Source organism: Schistocerca nitens, chromosome 12 (genome assembly GCF_023898315.1).
Source record: "Schistocerca nitens isolate TAMUIC-IGC-003100 chromosome 12, iqSchNite1.1, whole genome shotgun sequence".
NCBI classification, from domain to species: domain Eukaryota; kingdom Metazoa; phylum Arthropoda; class Insecta; order Orthoptera; family Acrididae; genus Schistocerca; species Schistocerca nitens.
The window spans coordinates 9,334,022-9,358,254 of NC_064625.1; the positions used below are offsets into that span (position 1 = coordinate 9,334,022).

The following is a 24,233-nucleotide window of genomic DNA, read 5'->3' on the forward strand; positions in this document are numbered from 1 at the left end:
TTTTCCAAACAGACAGACTTTATTTGTGTTGCCCATCCCTTTTTTCAAAAATATTTCACAGTAAAGTCTGTAGTTTGAATTTTATCAACTGACCGCATACAGCAACAGCTTAATGTGTGTGAACAATGCAAGAGACGTGACAGCATTACCAGCCACCTGTAGATAGCTAGTTAGTTAGTTACATGTTCCATAGATCATTTAAATGATTATTTTATTAGAATGGTACGGACTGAGTCCACTTACAGGATATATATGCACGATTAGTGTTAACATTAATGAACACTTTATCACTATTCCTATTTACGCAACTACAGTTTACATTTTTTTGTAACTGGTAAACAGTTTTTAAGTAGAAATTAGTTAAGGGAATAATAGGAGTTTTCCAGGAAAAATGATTTTAAATTAGATTTAAATCTCGTTTCGCAACCTGTCAGACATTTTATGTTATTGGGCAAATGATCAAATTTTATTGCTGCATACTGCACACCTCTCAGAGCGATTTACAGCTTCAACAATTGGTAATAAATATCACTTTGCATCACTGTTCTTCTCAAATGTGATGTTATTATTTATGAAGAATTTTATTAGTGAAAATACGTATAGCAGAGTCCCGGTAATCCGAACGTTTAGTTAATCTGAACATGAAGTATGGAAAACTGTGCTGTTAACTGCTGTACATACACATTATTTTAATATACACAGTACAGTAAACATGTATTAGAAAAATTGGCAAGGAAACATTAGGATCAAACAATGCGCAAGAATGAAAGAAAAGCTGTCAAACTTACTAAAATACAACGGACATTTTATCTCTACTTTTTAGATGACAAAAACTCATTGTTTTTTGGCGTAATGAAGACAGTCTGTTATATGACGCACAGTTGCGCCATTGTCTCATAAACATCGAATCGGCAGGTGTAGCAGTGGGCTGCTGCTCCGAAGAACGTAGAGCGAGGTCAAGGGCTCCTGCTGCGTCCCTGTGTGGCACCGGCTCCCCTACGTCGCTTTCGAGCTCATTGTCGCTTCCGTCACAGCAGCCCACTTCTTCCTGGTCTCAATCACAGCAGCAACTAAATCAGCATCAGTAAGGTTCTCCACACGTGCCCCATTTGCTGCTATCCACTCATCTATGTCCCCCTACCTTCTTTACATCCAGGTATTGTCTGTATCATTTTTAGTAGATTTTCCTCTTCGTTTTCAACTAGGTTGTCCTGAAATTCAATAGATGTCCACAGTTTTCTCCACATTTTCTCGCAGTATTTTGTGAAATATTCAGCCATATCTCAGTGGCCCAATAAACAACATCCTTCACATTGTTCTTTTTTATTTTGTTCACTAAAGGAATGCTGTCATTTTGCATCAGCATTCTTAAAAACTGTTTCCTGTAAATCAGTTTTAATGTTTGCAGTACACCCCGGTCCATCGGCTGTAGAAGTGGTGTAACATTCGGCAGCAAAAACTTCGCCACAATTTCTCCGTCACACAATTCCTCAGCACTGGGGTGAGATGGCACGTTATCGATCAAAAGGATTCCGCGGGGAGACAAATGATTTACCTTAGAAAACTGTCGAACAGAGGAGACAAACTGGCCGCGAAACCATTCTTTTAACAGCTTACCGTTCATCCGTGCTTTTTTCTGGTTGCGATAATATACGGGCAGAGACTTGTGTTGCAGTTTTTAAAAGCTCTGGGTCTAGCAGATTTTCTGATCAACATTAAAGGCAGCTCGTGATTACTGGCAGTGTTGCTGCACGCTAATAAAGTCACACAATCTTTACACATTTTAAAACCAGAAGCACGGTCTTCTACTTTTGATGCCAGGCTTTTTGTTGGCAATGTCCTAAAATTAAGGCCAGTCCCGTCAGCATTATAAATTTGTTGTGGAGAATATTTTCACACTCTTATCATTCTTTTTAACTCACGGTCAGAAGAAAGCTTCTCTCCAGTAACTGCTAGCTGATGAATAACGTGACTTTTTTGAATCTGTCCAACTGGCCCGTAGTCACACTAAAAGACTCGTCACCATTCATTAACTTGTTCACGTAAACAGCCTTCTCCTGAACCAGTGCTCCACTCAAAAAGATTTCCCCTTTCTCTTTCCTGCGTAAACCAAAGGAAAAGAGCTTCATCCACTTTATTGTACTGGAACTGCTTCAAAGTCTGCCAAAATTCGAGTGTTTCTCCCGAAGACGTCTCACAGGACTGTTCGAGCTTCACTCGGTTCTTCTTCCAATCACAAATGGTTGCTTTACCGACACCCAGTTTAGATAAATTCTCACCATTGTCTACCGCTTCAAGTATTCAGTTTTTCTTTTAGAGTTAACGTTGTACGTGTCCGTTTACTCGTGACGAAAATACGTACACCACTACACCTGAACGAAAACAATACAACTGTTACACATGCCAGCGATCGATAACTAATGTAACTGAGCGCTTTGCGAGCCAACTGGCAGAGCACTGACCGCACACACTACAAAGGTCTCAACAACGCACAACAACAAGGGCAGGGAGTGAGAGTGAGCCATTGTTCCCACACTTGTTCCCATTTGTTACCACGGTGTATGCACTTACCTGCTCAGTATACTTCATTCTAGAAACTCGTCATCGTAATTCCGGCTAATCTGAACAAATCGGTAATCCGAACAAGGTCCGGTCCCAATTAGTTCGGATTAACGGGACTCTACTGTAATGCGCATTTAAAATGCCTAGCTCCTTGAAGCGGTAACTACATGGCATCTGTGGGTGAACATCATGTATCATTCTTACTGTTCACTTTTGTGCAATCAGTACGTTCTTTCTATGTACTGAGTTGCCCCAGAAAATTATTCTGTACGACATTACCGAGTGGAAATATATAAAAATGTCTGGAGGTCAATACATTTGTTTCCAAGATTAACAATTACACAAAGAACAAAAATAGCTGAACTTAACTGTTTGAGAAACTCAGTATTATGATTCTTCCAGTTCAAGTTTTTGTCAACAAGTACAACCAATAATTTGGAGCATTCTATCCTATTTACTCATTCCCCCTCACAAGCTACATCAATTGTTGGTGTGAAACCTTTCCACTCACATATAAAAGAAATAGAAGTACGTAGCCAATGGCCTACGGATAGCACAAACATACTCAGTCCTGGGTTTGAACCTTGCCACTGTTTAAATTTTGGATAAAAATCATTAATAATGTATGCCAAAGATTTCAGTGTAATAAGTCATTCTAGTTCTGCCAACACCCTTATCAAAGAGAGCGGACAGAGGATCAGGGCACTCTCTTGCCCTTGGGGTAGGAAACTGCCCCTAAAGGTGGAAGAATCACCAATGATCAATGGCATGACGGTGCAGAAGGCAAAGAAAACAAAGGTACAGGCATATGGAATAAGTTCAAAGATATGTTAGTGGCTCGAAGACTTCATAAGTAATAGGATCAAGTATATTGCTCTCAATTGTTTTCGTTTTGTTTTGCTTTAGGGCGCAAAAAACAGCTGGGTCATACGGACCCGAGTCAAAACTAGAGAACATGAACACAGAGTGGAGTTAAACAGAATAGGAGACAGCTAAAAAGAAGGCATGTGAAAAAAGGGCTAAAAACACCATATAGTAATGGAGGTCCAAAACTAAAAATTAAATGGCCTTCACCATATTGCTGTTGTGGGTAAAAAGTAAAACGCATGAGGGCCGAGAGAGATTGTCCGAGATGCTGGGAGAAGCTCAATAAGCCGAAGCTTATTCCCACGAAGGGAGGGGCAATGGCAATGCCAAAGGAACACCACCGCCTGACTGACAGCAATGCAGAGATCATTGGAGGTAATATAGGTACTCGAGGGCTGAGGTATCGGGACTGCAGCTTCGTTTCCTGGCAGACCCACAGAAACGTGACACTGACTCCACCAACAGTGAGCAAGTGACAGTTTCCTGGACCCGATGCACTAAGGGACGGGCAGTGTACAGCGGACATAGACTTTGAAGGGCACCGAGTGAGTCTGAGCAGAGGACACAATTGGAAAGGTTGTGTCACCAGATGTACTCCGTGGTCTGATGCGAGTAGAAGAGCTCGATGTTGAGTGTTCATCAGAAACAAGGGTATCATCAGGAGTCCACCAGGGACATGTGATAGGACCACTGTTAAAACATTCTGGAAACATCCCCCAGGCTGTGGCTAAGCCAGGTCTCCGCAATATCCTTTCTTTCAGGTGTGCTAGTTCTGCAAGGTTCGTAGGAGAGATTCTGTAAAGTTTGGAAGGTAGGAGATGAGGTACTGGCAGAAGTAAAGCTGTGAGTACCGGGCGTGAGTCGTGCTTCGGTAGCTCAGTTGGTAGAGCACTTGCCCGCGAAAGGCAAAGGTCCCGAGTTCGAGTCTCGGTCGGGCACACAGTTAATCTGCCAGGAAGTTTCATATCAGTGCACACTCCGCTGCAGAGTGAAAATCTCATTCTGGAAACATCCCCCAGGCTGTGGCTAAGCTAGGTCTCCGCAATATCCTTTCTTTCAGGAGTGCTAGTTCTGCAAGGTTCGCAGGAGAGCTTCTGTAAAGTTTGGAAGGTAGGAGACGAGGTACTGGCAGAAGTAAAGCTGTGAGTACCGGGCGTGAGTCGTGCTTCGGTAGCTCAGTTGGTAGAGCACTTGCCCGCGAAAGGCAAAGGTCCCGAGTTCGAGTCTCGGTCGGGCACACAGTTTTAATCTGCCAGGAAGTTTCATATCAGCGCACACTCCGCTGCAGAGTGAAAATCTCATTCTAGGACCACTGTTGTTTTCTATATACATAAATGATTTGGCAGAAGGGGGTAGGCACCAATCTGCAGTTTCCAGTTGTTTCCTGGTGATGCTGTGGTGTTCAGGAAGATATCACAATTGACTGACTGTAGGAAAATACAAGACAACTTAGACAAAATTCCTAGTTGGTGTGATGAATGGTGGCTAACTCTAAATGTGAGAAAATGTAAGTTATTGTGGATGAGTACGAAAAACAAACCTATGATGTTCAGATACGGCATTTGTAGTGTGCTCTTGACACAGTCACATCAATTAAATATCTGGGCTTAATGCTGCAAAGCAATACGAAATAGAACGAGTATATGAGGACCGTGGTAGGGAAGGCAAATGGTTCACTTCGGTTTATTGCAAGAATTTTAAAAAGTGTTGTTCATCTGTACAGGACACCAGATATAGGATGTTGCTGCAATCTATTCTTGAATACTGCTCAAGTGTTTGGTATCCGTATCAGGTGAGATTGAAGGAGGACATCGAAGCAATTCAGAGGCGGGCTGCTAGATTTGTTGCCGGCAGGCTCAAACAACACGGATGTGCTATGGAGATGGTTGGGGAACTCAAATGGGAATCCCTGGAGGGAAGGCAAAGTTCTTTTTGAGGAACACTATTGAGAAAATTTAGAGCCAGCATCTCAAGCTGATGCTTTAATGATTCTACTGCTGCTAACATACACTGCACATAAGGACCACAATGATAAGATACGAGAAATTAGGGTTCATACAGAGGCATGTAGACAGCCATTTCTGCATGTAGACAGCCATTTCTCCCTCACTCTATCTGCGAGTGGAACAGGAAGGGTATGACTAGTAGTGGTACAGGGTACCCCCACCACACACTGTACAGTGGCTTGCAGAGCATCTATGTAGATATAGATGAACCACTGTATGAAAGAGACACAATGTGTATCCACAGGACATGTGGCCTATAACTGAAAAATGTCACGATGATATCTCCACTGACAAAAGATCCCAGAATAGTCCCTCATACTGATCTCCGAGAGGGGACTGCCGAGGGGGAGGTGACCGTGGGAAGAAGATTGAAAGATAGACAAAAGGATGATATTCTATGGGTCGGAACGTGGAATGTCAGAAGTTCGAACGTGATAAGGAAGCTAAAAAATCTGTAAACGAATATGTAGAGGTTTAATCTAGATATAGTGGGGCTGAGTGAAGTGAAAGGGAAAGAAGACAAGGATTTCTGGTCAGATGAATATAGGGTAATATAGACACCAAGAGAAAATGCTGTAACAAGAGTAGGATTCGTTATGAATAGGAAGGTAGGGCAGTTGGTGAGTTACTGTGAACAGTTCAGTGATAGGGTTGTTCTCATCAGAATTGACAGCAGACCAACACCAACAATGATAGTTCACATATGCATGCTGACAATGCAAGCGGAAGATGAAGAGATAGAGAAAGTATACGAGGTCATCGAGTGGGTACTTTAATTCTCTTTTAGAATACTGCTGTACAGTGTGGGATTGCTACCAGATAGGACTGACAGAGTATATCGAAAAAGTTCAAAGAAAGGCAGCAAGTTTTGTATTATCGCCAAATATGGGAGAGAGTGTCACATAAATGATACAGGGTTTGGCTAAAGAAAAATGGAGGCACATGAATATGAAAAAAGTGTTCGATAATGTCAAATGGTGCAAGAGTTTCAAAAGTCTGAGAAAAATAGTAGAAAAATAGTGCTAAGCTTTGTGAAACAAGGGACATATACAATAATTACAAAAGCCAAGAGTGAACAATAAAAGTGGAAGATGAAGAACGAAGTGCTCAGATTAAAAAGGATGTAATAAAGGCATTTAGTCTTTCGCCACTTCTGCTCAATCTATATTTCAATGATGCAGTGACGGAAATAAAAGGAAGATTCAACAGTGGGATTAAAATTCGAGGTGAAAAGATATCAACGATAATAAGATTCGCTGACATTGCTATCCTCAGCAAGAGTGAAGAAGAATTACAGGATCTGTTGAATGGAATGAACAGTCTAATCAGGATAGAATATGACGGATTGAGATTAAATTGAAGGGGGCGGGGGGCAGGGGGGGAATGAGAACAGTGAGAAACTTAACATCAGGATTGGTGATAGTGAAGTAGATAAAGTTAATGAATTCTGTTACCTTAGCAGCAAAATAACCTATGACGGACAGAGAAAGGAGGACATCAAAACCAGACTAGCACTGGCAAAAAAAGGCATTCCTGGTCAAGAGAATTGTAATAGTATCACATATAGGCCTTAATTAAAGGAAGAAATTTCCGAGAAGGTTGTTTGGAACACAGCATTGTCCGGCAGTGCCACACGGACTGTGGGAAAACCAGAACAAAAGACAATCGAAGCGTTTGAGATGTGACACTACAGAAGAACACTGAAAATTAGGTGGACCGATAAGATAAGGAACGAGGAAGTTCTACGCACAATTGGCGAGGAAAGGAATACACGGAAAATGTCGACGAGCAGTAGGGACAGGACGGTAGGACATCTGTTACAATGTCAGGGAATAACTTCCACGGTGTTAGAGGGAACTGTAGAGGAAGATAGAGACTGGAATACATCCGGCAAATAACTCGGGACGTAGTTCGCAAGAACTACTCTTAGATGAAGAGGTCGGCACAGCAGAAGTTCGTGGTGTGCAGCATCAAATCAGTCAGCAGACTGACGACTGGAGAAAACAAAATTAAGGAGTGAATCCAAAATTGAAACCTGAGGGACTACTTTTCTGATTTTACCCCAGTCATTAACATTTTCTACCTTTCCGACATTATCTGAATTATTCGGCACAACTCGTATGCTCGAACACATACGAAGAGACACTACCGACGAGGTTCGAGATTTGGATATTCTGTTTGTAATGTAATTTGAAAGTAGTAACAATAAAATTGTACAGTTCGACTGCCGGTCAGTCCTAGGATTTAACCTGCCATCGAGCATTCATCTCACCTAAGGTAATGATTTGTGTACGTTACAAATTGATCCGCACTGTGTTTTGGGCCTCACAATAAACTCCGGTCCCTCTGCAACTGGTTGGTATTTCAGTTCAGAGGTCAGAGGAAGATAAGGGCATATCACCTCCAGTAGGACCACTCCTAGTAAAGTACAAATCTAATCGATAAGGACAGCTCTATCTTTCGCTGACAATTCCACGACAAATATACTTCTGTCATTAAGGAGTCTCTCGGAATCCAGAGCGAGGCGAGTGACAACAGAGGCCAACCCTCGTCAGGAAGTTACCCCCGGATCCCAGATAAACCGGTGCAGTGGAGCAGTTGTGAAGTGGGTGGGTCGACAGACTGTACCCGAACTGCAGAATCGTCACTTCTGTAAAAACTGCCTCAGATAGACAGACTGTGACAACAGCTGTGGCCTATTTCAAAAGCAGCACGTGTACAAGTTTAAGACTAGTTAAGACTGAGAAAGACGTGACCTCCGAATGAGCTTTTTCGTTACCGAAGTTCAATATTTTGCAGTAGCCTCCGTTCCAGCTTTTTCTGAGTTAAACCCTCAAAAATACTGCAAAATTAGTGAGAGTTTCTGTCAAGTTCTAAGTCTGACACAAATGTAAAGCCGTCGAGTTTTCGCAAAACGAAATCCTCGCCATACACTTACCTTGCACGTGTATAGGGAGTCGCTGCAGGTGCAGTCCCGTCGCTGCCGTCGTCGGAGACGTCCCGCCGGGTGCACCGCCGGCGTAGTGGGTGGGGCTGGTGCCCGGGAAGGCCTGCCTCGCCAATACCTGCACAGACGCGTCTCGACTCGTACCGACAACAGTGTAGAATTTTTCTTTTAGTTATGTATTTTGAAATGGAACGTTCTGTGATACCAAGAAAATTGTAAATCAGTAAACTAGCTGTCAGAAAATATGACAAGCTGAATTGCTAAACTGTTTGCCAAACAAATTTTTCTTGTTGTAACTGTTGTGTTGGAGCACTGGTACTGTATAAATTTTTTCAATTTTTCTGTCGCATAAGCTTGTGCTAAAAACATTTGGTGTCCTAATAATCACATGGCATCTCATTATAGAAATTGAAACTAGGTGGACAAGCAATTACTTCTCGAGAAACTGCAACAAATTCCCTAGCCTCTGTGACGTGCGTTGTTGAAAGTACTGGCTTCCATAACTGTGATAGTTAAGTGCAAAGCATATTTGTTGTCTTTGAACACAGACATTTTCATAGTCGTATAAGACATTCTGGGTTTCCCATGTTTTTAACAGTATAATATGTGTCGCTGTGACAGTGTATTAAAATCTTACTTGAATGCAAAATAAACACTGCAGCACATGTTGGGGAAGTAGATATTTACGAAATTCTCTTGAAATTTGTTGTAGTTGTTCTTAATGTATTTTTTTTATTAATTGGTGAAAGCTTACAAGCAAATTTTTCTTAACTGGTTTGACTGATTCTTTAAGCAAAAAGTGTTAAATATTTTGATCACAAATAATGTTCAACCCTTACTAGGGTCTAGCCCTCCCCCTCCTAGACAATATCATGCAGTAGCTATGTAGCAAACACGTTAACATACTACTACTACTACTAATAATAATAATAATAATAATAATAATAATAATAACAATAATAATAATAATTATTATTATTATTATTATTGTCATATTTTGAGATAGCCACAGCCTGGGAGGAACTCAAAGATGAGGTCATCTGTAAAGTGAAAGAAAATTCCTCTAATCAAAACGGAGAAACATCCATGACAGAATGACACATTCAATAAAGTAGTTAAGAACAGGAAAATGGTGCACAACAATTTCAACTGTGACAAAACTTAAGTTAATCTGGTACCATATTGGAGATGAGGAAGCAAACAACAAGGCACATCAGGAGAGTCAAAAGTGAATATGAAAAGGATCGATTACAATGAAGAGTAGATATTTCCGAAGCTACAACATGAGAGACCTCAAGAAGACATTTAAAACCAGAATCATAGCATAGCAACCACAAAATCTGTGTTTCAGAAAAACGGATGGAGTACTGGCACTGAACAGAGAAGATAACAGAAAGACAATGGCAAGGTACCAATTACAGAAAACCAGCAGAGAGATTCCCAAAGTCAAAATCACCAGATAAATTGGAATCAAGAGACAAATAATGAAACTGAAACACAGCAGAGCACCAGGAGAAGATAGCACCATAGCTGAACTGCTAAAGGAAGAAATAATAGACTGATATCTTTATTGGTCATCACATATGAAATTATATCGCAGTGCTCACTAGATTGCACACAGTCTCTACTGGAAAACTAGATAGGAGAATACCAAGCACGCTTCAGACTGGGAAAAATTGACCTGTTAAAAGCAATACCGGTATTTAGATCTGAACAACCAGAATTTTTCAGTATTTGTTTGGTCTTGGTTACAACGTTTTTAAATAATTTTTGTTTAAAAAAAATGTTTATTTGTAAGGCATTGTTGGCTGGGAGGCCCCATGCGGGAGGAGTTTATTTGCAGTCAGAGCTATTTTAATATCAATGCCCACAGAACAACGAACAAATACATGACATAAGAATTGGTACAGCATTGCTGACACAGTGATGTACCTGTTGTCTTTTACTATCCAGAAGCAGTGTGTCCTTGAAGATGGATACCGGGCTTCTCATATGTAGCCCAAAAATAATTATCCTTTATGAAGTTCTGTGGCTTCTGAAGGACTGGTGCTTTCTTTGAATGATACTTTTTGTGACGAAAGGAGTTCATTTACAGATCAGCACGGTATATAATAAGTTTTATGAACATAATCAACAGTAACTAATGGCCAATGGATTAATTCATTATTGAAATTTTAACTGTTGCCAAGTAATTGTTAATGATAAACGTTCTATTTTGCCCGCTATCTAAACTGTTCATTTGAATTTTTTGAAAGAGCACTGTTGCTCAATTGCAATCATATTCTTGTTAAAAAGTAAGTAAATAAATTTGAGTACACCCCCCCCCCCTCTCCCACACAAAAAAAAACCCTACAACTTTTATGCAAAAACTTCTGATTTATCTATCATCTGTATTGAATAATAAAGGAAAAAGTAACTTACAGCAACAGTGACAAATAAAAAGAAGAAGAATTCATTCATTGTTTTCACAAACAGGAAATAGCTGATCTACTGCCTGTGTTTACATAGCATGCCGTTATCTGGTTGTAGTCCATTGGAACAGGCAACTCAACACGAAAAATAGCAATCTCCAATCGATTTTCATCCTTTAACACCAAGTATTCATAACGCCTTGAAAGTAGTAAGTTCCCTAATCACACTATAATCATTGGTGGAGACTTTAATCATCCAACAATTAATTGTGTAAATTACAGTTTTGTTGGTTGTGGGCACTATTAAGACATCCTGTGAAACTTTACTAAATGTCTTCTCTGAAAACTATTAAGGACAGATAGTTACGAACCCCACTCGTTATGGAAATATATCAGATCTAATGGCAACAAATAGACCTGACCTCTTTGAGAATGTAGACATCAAAACTGGTATCAGTGATCGAGACGTGGTTGAGGCAACAATGATTACTAAAGTACAAACATGCAGAAAGATGTATATTTTCAGTAAACTAGATAAAAAAATCAGTGGTGTCATATCTCAGCGAGGAACTTTTAAATTTTCAGCAAAGGGCAGGAGCATGTACAGGGACTCTGGCTCAAGTTTAAAAGAATACAATCACTGAAAAGAGACTTCTAAAGAAACAGACATTACTGCATAATAGGTGTAAAATAAAGCACAGGGCTGTGGACGGAGAGATGCCGAACGAAAAGCATTTGGCTGTCGAGAGAGCAATGCGTGATGTCTTTGGAGGCTACCGTAGCAGAATATTGTCAAATGACATTTCACAAAATCCTAAGAAATTCTGTCCATATGTAATGGCTGGTAGTGGCACCGAAGTTAGTGACCAGGCCATAGTGAATGAGACAGGAACTGAAATTAAGAGTGGCAAAGCAAAAGCTGAAATGCTTAACTTCATTTACAAATGTTCCTTTACAAAGGAAATCCGATTAGAACTGGCCTATTTAATCCTCATATCACTGGAAAGATAGCTGAAATAGGTATCACTATCAGTGTCAGTGGTGTTGAGCAACAGCTGAAACCGTTAAAATCGAACAAAGCTCCAGGCCCCCAAGAAATAAATGTCAGATTTTATACTGAATTTGTGTCGGAGTTAGCCCCTCTTCTCACTATAATCTAACATAGTTCCCATAAACAAAAAACTGTGCCCAGTTCTTGGAAAACGGCACAGGTCACACCTTTCAAATTGCAGACAATATTAATATTAAAAACAGGCTCTTTGCAGATGATGGATTTATCTATAATGAAGTATTATCTGAAAGAAACTGCATAAATATTCAGTCACATTTTGATAAGATTTCAACTTGGTGCAGAGATTGGCAACTTGCTCAAAATGTTCAGAAATGTTAGATTTTGCACATGCCAAAACAAAAAACTGTAGTTTTGACTGTAATATCAATGAATTGCTGTTGGAAACAACCAACCCATACAAATACCTGGGTGTAACACTTTGTAGAGATATGGAATGGAATGACCACATAGATTCAGCCGTAGCTAAAGCAGGTGGTAGACTTTGGTTCATTGGTAGAATACTGGAAAAGAGCAATCAGTCAACTAAACAGATTGCTTACAAATCTCTCTTACGACCCAGCCTAGAATATTGCTCAACTGTATGGGACCCGTACCAGATACGATTAACAGGGGCTATTGAATGTATACAGATAAGAGCAGCATGAATGGTAACAGGTTTGTTTAATCTGTGGAAGAGTGTCACGTCGATACTGAAGGAACTGGACTGGCAAACTCTTGAAAATTGATGTAAACTATTCCGAGAAAGTCTGTAATGTAGTTTCAAGAACTGACTTCAAATGATTACTCTACGGACATACTACAAGCCCCTACGTATCGCTCGCACAGGGGTCGTGAGGAATAATCACTGCACGTACAGAGACATTCAAACTGTCATTCTTCCTGCGCTCCATACTCGAGTAGAACAGGAAGAAACCCTAATATCTGGTACAAAGCAACTTACCCTCTACCATGCACCTCATGGTGGTTTACAGGGTGTAGATGTAGATGTACAACATGATTTTTGTGCAGTTTCAAAAAAGCTGAAATCAACAGGAAAATACTGCTGATTTTTTACAGCATTCAACCCTTAATTAATTTTTGAGAAAAGTAACAAACAGTATATGGACTAAAGTTTCTTTTATTTGCCTTTTTTAATTCAAGATATCTGGAAACTTATAATGCAAAAGTCTGAGGGGAACTTTAAAATTTTTCAGTCATTCTTTAATGTCTACATCTACAACTGGTTATCTTGAGCAGTTCAAACAGTGAGATTAAACTGGAGATAAAAAAAATGGGTATATCAGAAAACTGGTTGTTTTACTGATAACTGCCATCCCTACTACAGCATTTTGGAAGACTGGAGACACGTACAATACACAATACCTGTCATGTAAAGAAAAAGTGAGGTATTAAAACACTGCCATCAAGCCAGAAACCTGATACAAGTCAGAAACTTCAGTTGCAGACCAGAAATGTGCACTAGAAAACATCAAGAAACTAGAGAAGAATCATCAGAAAAATCCTGGGGCCTAATGACACAGAAGAAGACTAGTCTGCCCCAATGGGCATCTAATGTGGGTATCTTTAACACATCACAATGAAACGTCAACTGAAATTTTACGGGCATACCAAAAATGCCGGACACCTGACAAAGTGGAAAGATCTCGGAATTCACAGAAATCACTGAAAATGTGAAGTGAATCACCCAACTCGGAAAAGATCTGGAGGATGTTGCCGTCACAGACTCAGATACACGAGACAGACAAACGTCCGATTACAAGTCAAAGTGGAATGTGAGCTGGGCGGCCACAATATTCAAGGCAGGAAGAACTTAATCAGAAGAAAATACACACTGAAAAGATGAACAAAGTGTGGCCCTGAGAAAATCTCACATCAAGCAGATGCTTGGCATGATCCTCTGGCAACCTATACATGTATAATAATAATACAACCACAGGAAAATTCAGGATGCAATGTAATATTGTTATGAAAAGGATAGTTGCTACTCTCGATACAGAGGAGATGCTGAATTGCAGATAGAAACAACAAAACGATTGTCACAAAATAAACTTTTGGCCAACAAGACCTTTGTCAAAAATAACCCCCCCCCCCCCACACACACACAAATGCAACTCACAAACACATGACCACAGCCTCTGGCAGCTGAAACCACACTACAAGCAGCAGCAGCTGCAGAGCATGATGGGAGAGGCAACTGGGTGGGGGTGAAGACGAGGGGACAGTGGAGTGCTGCCGGGGAGCACGCAGGAATGAGATGGCGAGAGCACAGAGCAGGTAGGTGCAGTCGGGAGGTTAGACGGATGGTGGGAGGGTAGTCGAAAAGGAGAGAAGTAAAAAGACATGGTGTGCTGGTGGGGCAGAGGGCTCTGTAGTGCTGGAATGGGGACAGGGAAGGGGCAGACGGGTGAGGAAAATGACTAAGGAAGGAAGAAGCCAGGAGGGTTACGGGGACGTACGATATATTGGAAACGAAGTTCCCACCTGTGCGATTCAGAAAAGCTGGTGTCGGTAGGAAGGACGGCACGAGCTGTGAACCGGTCACTGAAATGAAGAATGTCTCGTTTGGAGCCACATTTGGCAACGAGCTGGACAGTCGTTTCTCAGCCGCAGTTTGTCGGTAGCCATTCGTACGGACAGACAGCTTGTCGGTTGTCGTGCCCATGTAGAATGCGGCACAGTGGTTGCAGTTTAGCTCGTAGATCATGTGGCTGGTTTCACGGATGGCCCTGCCTTTAATGGGGTAGGTGTTGTTTGTGATTGGACTGGAGTGGGCGGATGTACGGGACAGGTCTTGCATCTAAGTTTATTACAGGAGTACGAGTCACGAGGAAAGGGGTCGGGAGCAGGGGTCGTGTAGGGACGGACGAGTATATTGTACAGGTTCGGTGGATGACGGAAAACCACTGTGGGAAGGGTGAGAAGGGTAGTGGGCAGAACATTTCCCACCTCAGTGCACGACAAGATGTAGACGAAGCAGGAAGTGAGCAGAGGGGAGAGTTTTTTGAGGTGTCGACTGCTGCCATCTATTCCATAATAAGAAGTCCCTTCCGTACAGCCCAACCACCGGTGGTCATCGCATCACATAGTGTGGCTTCAGCCCCCAGAGGGTGTGTGTGTGTGTGTGTGTGTTTGTGTGTGTGTCAGTATCTCTGCTAAATGGTAAGTAGCAACTATCCTTTTCATAGTATTGTTAATAATAATACCAGTGATATCATTGGCCAACTACAAACTTGTTAATTTTCAGTGTCCACTGCTCTGTTTGTCAGTTGAAATGACATTTGGTTATGGAAGCAGGTGATTTTGTGATCAATGCACTTCTCTGCTGCTAGCAGGTAGGAACCTACATCCAAGTGCAGCTCTACTTTGGTGGCTATTTTACTTAAAACATAAACTGTCAGTTTTTCTTCTCTTAAAAACCTGCCAGGTTAAACAGTGCAGCACATTTTCTTCTTACCCTCTAAACAAAACGTGACATTTCAAATGAGAAGTGTTCTGTAAATGAGTACCTGTTGTTCCGGAGTTGAGGAACTTGTGCTTGGAGCCACCGGTTGATCAGAGCTCTCTTCTTTTACCTGCTGTCTCGGGGATGGAGTCTCAGCTAACTTTGGCGTTGATGAGTGACTGAAAATACAAAAGCAGCTTTCACTTTTTGTCTATGTAAACAACAACAAAGATCTAAGTCTGCAGGCTTTCATTGCCATTGGTTGTTAGACTGTGTCATATTTCTTCTGTCCAATCTACATTTCGACATCTCTGCTGGAATCTTCTTCGGGATCTAGTAGTGTCCACAGTTGAATGAACACTTTACTGTAGAAAAAATATTATGTGGCCTGACAACCCAGAAGATTTTACCTTCAACAACAATGTTGTAAGGCTAAATGGCGCATATTGCATAACTAAGAGTGTGTGTGTGTGTGTGTGTGTGTGTGTGTGTGTGTAAACAGAAGAAATTGTAAATATATTAACTAGTTTCTAGCCGCATACCTCACCTGAAATTCTTTTGGTTGATCTAATACATTGTACTCCATGTTATTCTGAAAGACAGCCTTTCCTCTGCGAACACAATATTTACAGTACCACGTTATATGCTCCTCCAAGAAACTGGCCTTTTTACTTTTTGTGGGAAATTATCTACTCATGTAGGCTACACAATTCCTCTTTCCTAGTTCACTTTTACATCTTTATTTACACCTTCTCTTCTAGTTCTTAATGTCCTTCTGCAGAACAACATTTTATTTCCATTGTCTGCAACACTCTTCCATCTATTTTTTCCTTTATAACGGTTTGAAGGGCAGTGCCAGTATTAGAAATTCATGGAACTATCCACAGTCCCAACCACCGCATAACATATTTCTTTTATCAGTGGATGCTGTACCTCCTTGGTTTTGTTCACTAATAATATTTTCTCCATATTATTTACCTTTCTTGTTTCATGAACCCAAAGGGCAAACCCATTGGTGTACAGACTTATAACTCTCTTCTCCCACAAAATTTTGGTCGTTTACAATAAGTGTATGAGGAAAACAGAGGTGGCCTAAGGAGAGAACAGACCTGTGGTATGAAAATTCTGCTCTGCAGCGGAGTGTTTGTCGATACCAAACTTCATGGCAGATGAAAATTGTGTGCTGGAACTACATTCGAACTCGGGACCTTTGCCTTTCGTGTGCAAGTGCTCTACCGGCTGAGCTACCCGAGCACAACTGACGACTTGCCTCCTCTTGAAGGTTCTGCCTCCAACCAGATGTAGAAAATGATGCTTCTTCCCCCATCCCCCCTTTTTTTCTCCTCCTGATCATGGATCATGGTATACAGATTGTTTAAACATACATGTCAAGCATAGGAAACTCACTGGGTGATAGTTTTGAAATAGGGTGCATGTCAAAGTAAATCTTAGTGACAGTTGGATTATCTTCCTTCATTATATCATAAAACCATTTTGCACATATTTTATGTGAACTGCCTCTAGTTCGTAGTTCATTCTTATCCTGCAGAAATGTGTCTGCTTTTATTTCCATTAAACCAACCTTACAACGGAGCAAGTCTAGGTGTGAGGAGTTCTGAACTATAGATTGAAATATTTGTAACATATATGCTTGCATTCTGATAAGGAGTGTTATTTCAGCCCTAAACTTTTTTCTTTCTTCACAGAGAATCTTTAACATTTTATTAACTGTGAGATGTAACGGCAAATAACCTGATGTAGACTTCCTCCTGCCATGGTGGCTCTCTCTGCATCGTTTTGCTAATGATATACTTCAATTCTGGATATTTACTACTCTCTGTTGAGGAGAAGGAATATTTAGAAATTTTAACAGAAACTTATATCGTGAAACTGGGTAATATCCTCATGGTAAAGTTCAGCAGCCTTACATTCTTTCATTCCTTTAGCTTTGAAGGCAAAACCTCAGATCCCTGAGTGCATTTAATAATAGGTTCCTTTTTACACTGTGCACTTTGCATTTCAAATCAATGTAAGGTCTTCTCAAATTGATATTTTTCACCCGCCACAACATTCTTTGAGCTGTATGCCATTTTCATAATCACAAGAATCACCATATATTCTGATTCAGCTTTCAGTACCTCTTTGTAGACTAACACAAGAGCATCAAGTGAATTCTTGCCTGAAAGTAAGCTCAAGAGTGTTCAGACGACAACGAAGTGTGGTTGCAGCACAATTCCCGCCAGTAAATACTGTTACAATAATGAGTAACATGGCATCCAGCAACCTGGCATGCCACTCTACTCTACTATCACCACCTGCTTGCTATGAAAGATGGCCAAGTTAATTGAGAATGATTTTGTTGCATTTGTCAACATTTGCATTAACTCTAAGAATGCAGGTATCATGTTTTGCTAGAAACCTTGGGATTTTAAATGCTTATAAATGTGACAATATTCCGCTTTTGTTAAAACTCAGGTGAGAGGTTGGCGTAAAGGGTCAATGCAATTACTACACCTAACTCAACTTTGAATTTTTTTTGCATTTATCAAGTTTTGAAAAAATGCTCTTCATATGGGAAGCTAGTGGCACAAGAACAAAATTAATAAAACTGCTTGTGGAAGATACAGACCGGAACATAATACGGCAATGGCAACAGACTGAAATGAAGTATTTCATTAGCAAAATGATGCAGAGAACCACTGTGGTGTGAGAAAGTCTACATCAGGTTATTTGCCATTAGATCTCACAGTAAATAACATGTTCAAGTTATTCTGTGAAGAAAGAGTTTAGCACTGAACTAATGCTCCTTATCAGAATACAAAAATATATTTCTATCTATCGTTCAGGACTGCTTGTACCTGAATCTACTCCATTGTAGGACTCCTTGTACCTGAACCTGCTCCACTGTTAAGTTGGTTTAATATAAAATAAAAGCAGACACATGTCTGCAGAAAAAGAATGAATTATGAACTAGAGACACATCACATAAAATACACGCAAATTGGTTTTACAGTATAATGAAGGAAGATAATCCAACCATCATGTAAGATTTACTAAGACATGCAGCCTATTTCAAAACTATCGATCAGTGAGATTTCCTATGCTAGACAAGTATGGTTAAACAATCTGTACATCACGATCCACACACACTCGGGAGAGGGAGAGAGGGTGGAGGGAATAAAATCGAGTTGCTTCAACTTTGCTGGAGTTTCTTTCAGACTTAGGCAAGGAACAACCAAATGATGGCAACAATATTATACATCTACTCTCAGATTCTTGCGGCAGCCAAAATAAAAACAGTTGTATGATGTCAATGCTTACAGCTTTCCTGGAAAAACACAAAATTCAATAATATTCATCACTTATTTCCTGTTCGTAACCATAATTAAGTGTCTCCAGACTGAGTGTTTGATAGAATTGAGAAGTCTTTCAGAAGAAAACCAAACATCTGGTATTTTCTAGAATAAGCTTATATAAGCTAGAGCACAGGTAGTCCCAGTCTTCAAGAAGGGTCGTCGAGCAGATGCGCAAAACTATAGACCTATATCTCTGACGTCGATCTGTTGTAGAGTTTTAGAACATGTTTTTTGCTCGAGTATCATGTCGTTTTTGGAAACCCAGAATCTACTCTGTAGGAATCAACATGGATTCCGGAAACAGCGATCGTGTGAGACCCAACTCGCTTTATTTGTTCATGAGACCCAGAAAATATTAGATACAGGCTCCCAGGTAGATGCTATTTTTCTTGACTTCCGGAAGGCGTTCGATACAGTTCCGCACTGTCGCCTGTTAAACAAAGTAAGAGCCTACGGAATATCAGACCAGCTGTGTGGCTGGATTGAAGAGTTTTTAGCAAACAGAACACAGCATGTTGTTATCAATGGAGAGATGTCTACAGACGTTAAAGTAACCTCTGGCGTGCCACAGGGGAGTGTTATGGGACCATTGATTTTCTGAATATATATAAATGACCTAGTAGACAGTGTCGGAAGTTCCATGTGGCTTTTCGCGGATGATGCTGCAGTATACAGAGAAGTTGCAGCATTAGAAAATTGTAGCGAAATGCAGGAAGATCTGCAGCGGATAGGCACTTGGTGCAGGGAGTGGCAACTGTCCCTTAACATAGACAAATGTAATGTATTGCGAATACATAGAAAGAAGGATCCTTTATTGTATGATTATATGATAGCAGAACAAACACTGGTAGCAGTTAGTTCTGTAAAATATCTGGGAGTATGCGTGCGAAACGATTTGAAGTGGAATGATCATATAAAATTAATTGTTGGTAAGGCGGGTACCAGTTTGAGATTCATTGGGAGAGTGCTTAGAAAATGTAGTCCATCAACAAAGGAGGTGGCTTACAAAACACTCGTTTGACTTATACTTGAGTATTGCTCATCAGTGTGGGATCCGTACCAGATCGGGTTGACGGAGGAGATAGAGAAGATCCAAAGAAGAGCGGCGCGTTTCGTCACAGGGTCATTTGGTAAGCGCGATAGCGTTACGGAGATGTTTAGCAAACTCAAGTGGCAGACTCTGCAAGAGAGGCGCTCTGCATCGCGGTGTAGCTTGCTCGCCAGGTTTCGAGAGGGTGTGTTTCTGGATGAGTTATCGAATATATTGCTTCCCCCTACTTATACCTCCTGAGGAGATCACGAATGTAAAATTAGAGAGATTAGAGCGCGCACGGAGGCTTTCAGACAGTCGTTCTTCCCGCGAACCGTACGCGACTGGAACAGGAAAGGGAGGTAATGACAGTGGCACATAAAGTGCCCTCCGCCACACACCGTTAGCTGGCTTGCGGAGTATAAATGTAGATGTAGATGTAGATGAATATGTTCTTTCAGAAGAGCACAATACTCTCATACTCTCAAAGTTCTAAAAATAGACTGGCTCATTAAAAATCTAAAAGACAGTGCACAGAAAGTAGAAAAATCCAAGCTACCATTCAGAAAACTTTACAATAACAATGTAATTACAATATGCAATTCTCCTTTTAGCACAGTTATTCATTTATTACACTGTATAGTATTGACGATGATGATGATGATGATGATGATGATCATATAAGTTAAATAATTGTGTTAGAACAGTCATCATTGTTATTACTGTGTTATGAGACTGTGTTTCTATTATTATTGTTTGTATTCCCAATGGAGTTAAAATCTAAATTTTTAAAAATGCAATATATAATAATGGAACCACAAATATGCACTGTAAAACAATGCAGGCATGCTCCAGAAAAAAATTCCTAGTCTCAAGTGTGTTTTATTATGTTTTAACTCCTTTGACAATGTGGAAAGCTATATCTTTCTGACATCTTCATTCCAAAGCAAACACACAAAAGTTTGTCAGTGATGTTTCTTGTGCAACGGGTACTGGGAAATGCAACAGCATATTGCACCTGCGCAATTTTTAGTACCCAGTGATACACAAACTGAAACCTGCTAATTGTCTTAGACAGTTTTCTTCCTGTTCACTGGTAGAGGACAAAACAAATAATAAGCAACATATCAGCCACAGATGTACAATGTAACAATGGGGCTTATGACATTAAACTTTGCACAAACAGGAAATTTTCATTAAAAATGAAGAAGAATTAAAATTATAAGTGTTCAGTAGTGTTCCGGTGTAATGACAAGCGCCGGCACGACGATGGCGAATGCTACAGCAGATACGACTGTGAGATGATGTCAGCCAAGAGTATGCTGACTAGAAAGACACCTCGACTGGAACAGCAACTACACAAAGAGATAAGCACCGCACAGCCTAGCCGTGCCCACGAGCCTTCATAAAAACGCTACAGCACTGACTTGTTTTGCTTGCACGGAAATTGTATATACTGAAGGACATCGATTATTTGCGCATCGCCTTTTTGAATGTAAAGTATTGTCAATTTAACTTACTGTAATAAACTCCATTATTAATATTTGCTAGAGTTGCTGTCTAGCGATCCGAGACAACAGCTTCCTAGGCACCCTACATTAGACGAGTCGGCAAGATACTACAAGTAGTTACGACTGGCTACTTACTTCTACACAGTTTTTTTTTTATTTTCCATTTTACAATACTATCTAAACATTTACACAAATAATGGAAAATCCAGGAAGGAATGTAATAATACCAGAGAAGGAAAGTTGCTACTCACGATATAGCGGAGATGCTGAATCGCGACAGACACAACAAAATCATTCACACAATTAAAGCTTTCGGCCATTAAGGCCTTGGCAGCAGTAGACACACAGACACACACACACACACACACACACACACACACACGTAAATGCAACCCGCACACACGTCTGCAGTCTCAAGAGAGCTGAAACCACACTGTGGAGCAGCAGCACCAGTGCACGAGGGGAGTGGCGACTGGGTGGGGGTAAGGAGGAGGCTGGGGCGGGGAGGGGGAGGGATAGTACGGTGGGAGTGGCGGACAGTGAAGTGTTGCAATTTGACAGAGGGCAGGAGAGAAAGTCCGCAGGCAGGAGGTGGTAAGTATCGGAAAGGAGAGAAATAAAAAGAAATTAAAAGACTGGGTGTGGCACTGAAATGACGGCTATGTAGTGCTAGAACGGGAACAGGGAGGGAGCTGGATGGGTGGGTGAGGACAGTGACTAACGAAGGTCGAGGCCAGGAGGGTTACGGGAACGTAGGACGTATTGCAGGGAAAGTTCCCACCTGCGTAATTCAGAAAAGCTGGTGTCGGTGGGAAGGATCAGTACGGAACAGGTCGTGAAGCAGTCATCGAGATGAGGGATATCACGTTTGGCAGAGTGTTCAACAACAGGGTGGTCCACTCGTTTTTCGGCCACAGCTTGTCGGTGGCCATTCGTGCGGACAGACAGCTCGTCGGTTATCGTGCCTGCGTAGAATGCGGCACAGAGGTCGGTTGCAGCTTAGCTTGCAAATCACGTGACCGGTTTAACAAGTAGCCCTGCCTTCGATGGGATAGGTGATGTTAGTGACTGGACTGGAGTAGGTGGTGGTAGGAGGCCGTACGGGACAGGCCTCGCATCTACATCTATTACAGGGGTACGAGGCACGAGGTAAGGGACCGATAGCAGGGGTCGTGTAAGGACGGACGAGTATATTGTGTAGGTTCCTACCACGGTAGGAGGGGTGGGAAGAATAGTGGGCAGGACATTTCTCATTTCAGGGCACGACGAGAGGTAATCGAAACCAGTTATACAAACTCGACATTTTAACAACCACACAAAAATCACTGACGTGACTGTCGACCGATCCGGGATAATCTGTCAGAAAGTTGCGGTACAGCAGAGAAGTGCGCCAGCAGTACCTCGTCGGAGTGGACGGTGTGGGGGCAGGTGGCCGGGCGGCGGGTGTCGCGCTCACGGCAGTCGCCGGCGGCTCCTTCTTGACCCCTTTGTGATCGTCGTTTGTCCTTCCTGCCGCTACTTCCTCCAGGTCCAGGTTGTCGTCCAGTATGTTCGTCTTTTCTCCTCCCACTACACTGCTCAGTTCTGGATCCGCATACTCCAAGATGTTGAAATCGTTGCCCATCTCTGCCGGGTAATAATACAGAGACGGTTACAAATGTTTTTACACATTCGTAGCTACGTGTGAGCACATTACGTATACAGTGTACGAAATAGATTGTATATTAAATTTCAGGCACGCAGTCGCACAAATAAAATTTCTTCCACAGATATTTCGGACACGTCTCATCCGGCCGTCCTCAGAGTGAGTCACGAGCCTGACGACGAGGTGCCGAACGTGGCCTTTTACGCTCCACTGCGGCAGTACCGCGCACGTGGGTCACAGACGCCGGTCGGCGGCAAAGAGATACACTTACACACGCCCCGCCTGTGGCGGAGGTGTACAGACATTCGATTCGCGTATCGGTACGTGTTCGGTAGCGGTGACACCGTGACAACTTCTCTGCAGTTTAATTACACCGAGAGCCGGATTCCGTGCTTTGTCCAAATTAAAACCATTGCCTCTATTTATTAAATTATTAGCTAATCTGATCTCTATATCATCTTTGAAGACAGAATCCCAAAAGGAAGAGGTGGATGTTATAAATCTTCAAATCACTGTAGTATACGGAATGCCCTGTACGAATAAAACGTTCGGCCACAGGAAGTTCCACACATCTTTCACGAACAGCACACGTCGTTTGACCGATGTATGACTTTTCACAATGTCCGCGAAGAATCTAATACACACCTGCCTTACAAAGCAATAACTGTTCTTCACAGAGCCGAGTAAAGTTGCAATCTTTGTGGGAGGCAAGAAGATCACCTCAACACGATGTTTCGCGAGAATACAGCCTATCTTCGAGGAAAGAGCTCCCACATAGGGCAACAATGCACTCGATCGGAAGGAATTACTCTCTTCTTCCTCATCACGTACTTGCATTCTAGGTTTTACATTGAATGTTCTACGAAATTGTTGCCGAGAAAATCCATTCACTATAAAAAATGCTTTGAGGTATGTGAGCTCTTCTTGCAAATGATCTTTATTGGACATACAGTGCGCCCCACGCACTAAAGTCTTCGCTGTAAAGTTGACGGTACATTAGGACGTGTCATATATCGTAAACCGACACACACAAATCTATATCTACATGCCAGTAGCTGCCATCACCCTTCACAGACCGTAGGTATCCTTAAGACCTTAGTGCAGAGGGCGCACTGTATATCCAATAAAGGTAATTTGCAAGAAGTGCTCACCTCAAGAGCATTTTTAAAGCAAATGGATTTTCCCCACAGCAAATTCGTAGAGCATTCAATGTGAAACTTAGAATGCAGGTGTGTGATGGAAAGAAGGTAGTAATTCCTTCTGATCAAGTGCGTTTTTGCAGTATGTGGATGCTCTTTCCTCGAAGATAGACCATATTCTCAAGAAACACTGTGTTAAGGTGATCTTCCGGCAGGTTTGTATCAGATTCCTTGCAGAAATTGTG

General features: G+C 41.4%; 1 protein-coding gene across 1 annotated transcript in view; it reads right to left on the reverse strand.

The window, feature by feature from the left end:
* Nucleotides 1-24,233, reverse strand: part of LOC126215310 (histone-lysine N-methyltransferase 2D-like) — a 459,193-nt gene that overhangs the window by 241,082 nt on the left and 193,878 nt on the right. Inside the window, exons 35-37 of the mRNA XM_049941991.1 lie at nt 22,605-22,830; nt 15,372-15,486; nt 8,374-8,500 (exon numbers count right to left, since the gene is read on the reverse strand). Coding sequence (XP_049797948.1) covers nt 8,374-8,500; nt 15,372-15,486; nt 22,605-22,830 — 468 coding nt within the window. The remainder of the gene's footprint in view (nt 1-8,373; nt 8,501-15,371; nt 15,487-22,604; nt 22,831-24,233) is intronic.